Below are 7,045 nucleotides of genomic sequence, written 5' to 3'. Positions count from 1 at the left end.
TTAGTGAAAGTCCTTATTCACTACTTGGCCAATATATCTGTTACAGAAATCTTCACCTTTGCAGCAAAAGGTAGAAATCTTCAAACTTCCATAATACATGTTTTCAGTCAAACATGCATTAGAACAGTCCAGTTCGGTGTGATTGTGGACCCATCTTCCTAGAAGAAAAAAAAAGTATGCTTAGTGCCCCAAACAACACTTGGCACTCACAGTGAATAAATTCACTGTGACACTTTCTCCCCCAGTATCAACCCTGTTTTCCAGAGCAGGAATACATGAACCTCTTAGCAAGGATGGAACGCATTACCTGTTTTTGAGAATATGAAGAAATTCCTGGTTCTGCATCTAGGACTGTATTTCGTAGTGCAGTTGCTCTTGCCTACCAGACAGTGTCCTCTTTTAAAAGACTTGCAGACCATGCACACTGTGGCCTGAGCTAGGGAAAGCAGATGCAAAGGGTGAACAAGAATTGAAACAATTACTAACACTTGAGGATGAGGCGTTGAGAGACAGAGTAGAACCCTTAGGAATTTTCCTCATGAGACTTCAGGTTCTGATATATTGCATCAAATTGGGTCCCTGGCTTCCTTGAAAAGCTGAGAGTTTGACACCACAATGTTGATTGCATAGGAAATAAAGTGATAGGTCATCTTTTGTATACAACATTGTTGTGTAAAAACGTATTAAAGTATCTAAGTTAATCTGGCACCTAAAGTTCTTTTTGAAGTGCACGAGAAGAGTAATCATAACATCATGGGACTAACACAAAAATAGACCTGCAAATCAATGGAATAGAATAAAGGGCCCAGATATATGGCCATGTAACTACAAGCGTGAGGTTTTTGACAAAGGTGTCAAAAAGACTCATTGGAGATAAGAGAATCCTCAGCAAATGATTCAGAGAAAACCAGATACCTTCACGTAGAAGAATTAACTAGACCATTTTTTCCCACCTTGCACAGACATCAGCTCCAAACTGAGTAAAGACCTTGATGTGAAAGTGAACCTGCTAGAAGAAAAAGTACTCCTCCAAGAAATAGGCGTAGGTAAGGTCTTCCTGAACAGGAAGGACTCCAGTCCCTCGGGCAATAATGTCAACAATCCGAAAATGGAACTTAGACAAGATAAAAAATGAGGGCTTATGGTGACACAGAGAGAAAACACCAAGACAGGGATAAGTTGTCCCCCCACGATCTGACCTGATTGTACCCCTGAGAAAGGCAGAGAATTCTGATTCCACCAATACAGATGAATGGCCACAGGCACAATATGTGTTTTCTGAAAGACAACTTGTTTGCTTAGTGTCAGATGATAAACTCCAAGAGACGCCTTAATCAAGGGTGTTATGGACAATCGTGCTTACTTAGGTGATGGTGACTATAACCAGGATTTCCTCATGCAGCCCCCCTTTCTCTGGATCTTAATGGTACCTTCCAAAAATCCACCTTCCAACTTTTTTACTGAGAAAAAAATCTTAACTTTACTCTGAATACTTGGCAATGCTACAAAGAAGGGAGGCAGGATACTATTAGAGATGTAACCGCATGGCTGCTCTGCCCTGTTATGTGCCTATAGGAAATGGTCTCTCCTTTGAGAAGCCTACACATACCTTATACCTCTCTCTCTGTCCCAGCACCTCTTTTCCTATTTTTTAAATTTTTCTATTTTTTTAAAATCCACCTTTGATTTATCCTGAAATTAATTTCTTTCTTCGAGCCACAAATCCCAGTTTTGCCCGGGGAAGCAGTCTCTGAAGCATGCCTCACAGGCAGTTGCAGGTAGAGTTCTCAGCTCTGCCCCTGCCACTGGCAGGAAGAAAGCACGGAGCTGAAAATCTAACACAGCCAAGGGAATTACCAGTTGAAGGAAGAATGAAGAGGCAGACTAGGGAATTAATAAAACCTTTGCCAGATATGCATCACACAGAGGACTGATATCTAAAATATAAAAGAAAAAAATTCTCAAGATATCAGTAAGAAAACAAACACCTCACGTTTTAAAATGGCACTGGATAGAGAGCTCTCGACAAGAGAATATAAAGCGCTGATAAGTATTTATGTATTTTTAACATGTTGAACATTCCTACTCTCAAGAAAAATACAAATAAAACTACTTTAGGATTTCATCTCACACCAGCCAAGGTGAGAAAAAGAAAAGATAATAAACGCTGCCGTGGATTCGAGCAAAGGAAAGCCCTTACACTTTCATTGAAGATGTAACTGGTACAGCTCCAAAGGAAACCAATGTAGAGGCTTTTAGAACAGCTAAAAGCAGAAATACCACATGGTACAAACTTACGACTCCTAGAACATATCACCCCAAACCATACACTGCCTTAGAAATACTGGCATGCTCATTGCTACCCTATTCACAATAGTTAGGAAGTAGAATCACCCTAGCTGTTCTGAAGCTGACATGACAGTGTGGTTTAAGGACACAAGGGATTTCATTCATTTACAAGGAAAAGGGAAATTTACAGGAAAATAGGACTTAAACTAAAAATAAAATCTCATAATGAATGTCTTGAGTAACTCAACCCCGGAAAGACAAACAGCATATGTTCTCTCTGTTATATCGAGCCTATCCTTTGAATTTTTAGATTTGTGTGTTTAATCGATAGTGTTTGTAGAGGCCAGAGAAAATAGAAAGGGAACACTGGGAGGTGGCAATAGTGGAACATATGTGGTATGCACATAGAGGACGGGAATACTGGGGCTGGAAATACTTAAACAGGGATTGAGCAGAGGGATAGAGGAGAAGGTTAAGTAAAACTAAGAATATATGGATAAGCTCTTATGGAAACCCAATACTTTGTAAGCAAATAAAATATAGATAAAATGGAAACTCACTACTTTTTAAGCTAATTAAAAATACAATTTTAAAAAAGAGTTTAAACAAAAGTACAACGCATGGGTGGACAAAGCTTCCCAGAGGAGATGGGTTATCGCTGAGCTACTCCAGTGCTAGGTGTGGAGTATCTCCCTCTGAACTAGTGTTCAGGAAGATCTCAGAGGTTCCCCAAAACAGCACAGGCCATTGCTACCAGTCCTGGTCTTCCCATCAGAACTGGATGGGAAGACCCCATTGCTGAAGATACAATGCGCTTTAGCTGTGGGCCATAAAGAAATCAAACTGGAAGGATCCGAAAACTTGCTTCATGCTGGCTAATGCTACAGTGCCAGAAATGCTCAGCAGGGTTTTGGGGGCTACAATTCATCAATTGCATTGTCTGCTAGTGAGCCCTACATGGTCCATTACTGCCGTGTCAGGTAAATGTGCTCAGCGGTGTGATAGTGCAGCAAAGGTTATATGGGTAACCAACTGCTTTTGATGCAATCTAAAGATGGCTTCACTGGAGGAACTTGTGCCTGATGCCGTAAAACTGGACAAAATCCCATGTCTCAAAGTGTCAGAGGTCTTGAGGGAGAACCTACTACTGGTTTTTTTGCTTTTTTATGCTTTTGCTTTTTTGTTCGTTTGTTTGTTTTGCTAAATGGACTTGCCAAGCTACCCTGTTAGAATTTATGTATGTCGCCAAAGATCAGTGTTGCCCTAGCCCTTGGCCAGAGAAACTTCCCTCTTCAGTGGTCAGCGGTCAATGCGGAGACTCACAACTGGTCAATGTGCTAAGATTAAGTGACTATTGAGAGTGCAGCCCTGAGTGGGATGACTGTATCACTGCCCTCACAGTGTTCAGGAGCACTGTGGGAGAGGAGGTGAAAGGACTGTGAGAGCTGGAGGCTGGGAAACGGGCTGTGAAATGTTACCTCCCGGAGACGCCATGTTCAATGCACTCGAGCACTCATAGCGGCTGTGTGTACTGGTGCAAGACCTGCACAGTTTCAAACCACCCACAGTGCATCGCAGACTCGGGGAGGGATTCTGAGGTCTCCTGCCTCCCTGAGGAACTACTAGCCATTAACATGCTACAAGGTAGGGAGTTGGTTTTTTCCCGGTGATGTAGCTTCTGAAATACCCACCACCCATGCTCATAGCAGTGAGCCAAATGAAACTCAGTGGTTTAAAAGAAAAAAGAGACATAAATGGAGGGGGAGGATTTGTGGAGAAACTCTTTAGAAGGAGTGAGAAGGCAACAAAAGTAACTGGACATGGTAAAAATTAAATAAATAGAGATCAAAACTAAAAACACTCATGGAACCAGTGAGATGAAACAAGAGGTACCTGCTGTCAAGCCTGATGATTTGAGTTCAGTCCTTGGGAACCACTTGGAAAAGCAAGAGAATCAACTCTCAGACATTTTCTTCTGGTCTCCACATGTATGCCATGGCATGTGCTTCTGTACACACACACACACACACACACATGCACACATACATGCACACTCACATACACAGACAAATAATAAATGTAATGAAAATAATATGCATGAGGAATATATATTGTCTTGGCACCAAAGAAGGGGGGGGGAAGCTTACAGCATTTCATAGCATATACCCTCTTCCCAAAGACATCTGATAATCAGTTCTACTGATCAAAACAATGCACTTGATATGAAAAACTGACTTAAGATAATCTCTTCGGTGGCCTCTTCCCAACAGATGATAGGCAGCTTGTACAGTCTTAAGCTGCTACTGGGGGTCAGGCAGGGAGATTTGAGGACATAGATGTACGAGGACACACAAACTCATTCTTACCTAGGGAGTGACTGACCCCACTTAGACAACTGGGGAGAGACCTGACCTCTTACTCCAGCGGGAGCGGGTGGAAGTAACACAAAGATCCCCATCCTACTAAATCAGCTTGTGCCAGAATCCTGACCTTGATTTCCCTCTGCTCCCACACACTCCTAGCCCAGCTATCCAGGACATCATCCCAGGTCTACTCCAGCCATCTCCAGTCCCTGTCCTTGCCCCATTTCAGCCTCCGAGGACTCTCTCTCACCTTGGAGGAACACAAGAGTAAAAGCCCCCAGCAGCAGGAGAAAGAGCATGAACTTGCCCATCTCAGTCTGTGCTGGCAGAGGACACAGCAGAGCAGGGGCAGCAAGTGCTCAGGAGAGATCAGGGTAATGAGAGCAGGCTGCAGAGTTTGCTCTGAGCTGCTCCCAGGATGTGGGCAGGAGCTTCCTTCCACACCTGCCAGTGGGTGTTTTGCCAGTGCCAAGGTTCAGGAAAGCATCCCACAGAACCAGTTCCTTCAGAGTTCCAGGGGGCAAAGGATGCCCCTGGATCCCTCTCATATTCCTTTACGGGTGAAACTAGGATTGTTTAATTCCTAAGTGAGATCCCTAAGGTAGAGTTCGGAGCAGGACCATGGGCCTTTTATTCCTTTCTAATCTTGGCAAAGGTGAGGTAATTTAAACAACAGAACCATGTTCAATATGTTCTGTAAACCAGGATGTGTACCACAGCCATTGTGTCTCATTTATAGGAGATCTTCGGGACTATAGTAGACCACAGTAGAAACTCAGCAAATGGCATCCAGATAACACATGTAAAAGGGACATTGTAGATTCTTGTTTTATACAGAGTATAAAACAATTTCTCTGCATGTAAAGGCTTAGCTGCCTAGTTTCTAAATACCTTTATTAGCCAAGTAGGATTTTCCCAAATATAGACCAAATTTCTAAACCACACTCAGCTAAAATACGCATATTTTGTACATGTTTCCTGATAGCCTAGCCTGTGTCTGTGGCACACAGGCCATAAAATACAAAATAGTCCCCTAACTTTTAAAATTGTATTTCTACTGATATTCCCTAAGGTGTTTATGGCTATGCCATCATACTTAAAAATCCAACCCCCCACCACCAGACACTCAGCATGCCTGTACATCAAGCCAGGGGAAGAAGAAAGAGTACTGGGCAAGTTCATCAGCTGAACACACTGGGACTAGGTAACATCTCAGGTGGCAGGAGCTCTCTTATGCTCTCTCTGCCATTTTCCCTGTACCTGAACCCTTCATGACAGAGCCCTTCAGAGAGACTTGCTGTGCATAGTTCATGAAGATCAGGTACCCTGTTCTCATTAATGACTAAGCAAATAATAAAAAATGAATGGCTGGATTGCTAGATAGATAAATGGATGGATGGATGGATGGATGGATAGATAGATGAATGGGTGGATGATTGGATGGATGGTTGGGTGAATGGATGGATAAATGGATGATGCATGGATGGATAGATGAATGGATGGATGGATGAATAGATGAATGGATGGATGATGGATGAATGATGGATTAATGGATGAATGGATGGATGGATGAATAGATGGATGAATGGATAGATGAATGGATGGATGGATGAATAGATGAATGGGTGGATGGATGAATAGATGGATGGATAGATGGATGAATGGATGCATGGATGGATAGATGAATGGATGGATGGATGAATAGATGGATGGATGGGTGGATGGATGATTGAATGGTTGTCTGTGTGTAGAAGGCAATGACTGGAGACTGACAGCTAGGATCACAGATTCACCCCACTCTGAGAATCTGGTGCACATCATGCTTTATGAGTATTACTAGTAGATATGAGAGCTCTTTGCCTAGCTTCCCAACACAAAGACAGTGCATCAAACACTGGAGGAGTCCAAGATAATTTGCCCAGACACAAACTGATTCCTTGTGCTGTATCACCCGATGTGATATCACCACTGTGTCCTCTATGCCTAACGCTAACAGAAGAATTCTGAGTTCTCGCAGTTCTTAAGACTTACTACCCCCATTGCAATCATTCTAGGAAACAGCCCCCCCAAAAAACCAAAAAGCAGAGAGGTAAACAGGACTTGTCAAATTAATGCTGTTACTAATGATCATATTTGTCCTTGTGAGGCATCAATTTGTTCACCAGCTATGATTTTATGTTCTTTTTCTTTTAATATAAAACTTATTTATGTATGTGTGTATGTGTATGTTGATGTGTGTATCACAGCACTTGTGTAGAGATTAGAGAACAACATTTATTGAGTTGGTTCTTTCTACCTTATACATGAGTTGTGGGGATGAAATCCCAGCTGTCAGGCTTATGTGTTAAATGTTTTATCTGTTGAACAATTTCATTGATCCTAGATAAACTATT

The 7,045-nt window shown here is 42.2% G+C and overlaps 1 protein-coding gene across 1 annotated transcript; it reads right to left on the bottom strand.

Annotated features, from left to right (window-relative positions):
• On the bottom strand, positions 1-4,963 carry LOC142847220 (prostate and testis expressed protein 2-like). Its single transcript, XM_075967948.1, has 3 exons — positions 4,903-4,963; positions 308-436; positions 1-158 (listed from the first exon to the last, which is right to left on the bottom strand). The coding sequence occupies exons 1-3, from the start codon at positions 4,961-4,963 to the stop codon at positions 1-3; spliced, it is 348 nt and encodes a 115-aa protein (XP_075824063.1).
• Positions 4,964-7,045: the final 2,082 nt, after the last annotated feature.

The sequence above is a fragment of the Microtus pennsylvanicus genome, chromosome 3 (genome assembly GCF_037038515.1).
Source record: "Microtus pennsylvanicus isolate mMicPen1 chromosome 3, mMicPen1.hap1, whole genome shotgun sequence".
Lineage (NCBI taxonomy): Eukaryota > Metazoa > Chordata > Mammalia > Rodentia > Cricetidae > Microtus > Microtus pennsylvanicus.
Note: the sequence above shows the minus strand (reverse complement) of the source record. Positions and strands in the feature narration are given on the sequence as shown.

Coding starts and splice junctions, on each gene's coding strand:
- LOC142847220 (XM_075967948.1), bottom strand. CDS start 4,963: ATGGGCAAGTTCATGCTCTTTCTCCTGCTGCTGGGGGCTTTTACTCTT. Junction 437..4,902: donor TACTCTTGTGTTCCTCCAAG/GTGAGAGAGAGT, acceptor TGCTTTCCCTAG/CTCAGGCCACAGTGTGCATG. Junction 159..307: donor CTTCATATTCTCAAAAACAG/GTAATGCGTTCC, acceptor TTTTTCTTCTAG/GAAGATGGGTCCACAATCAC.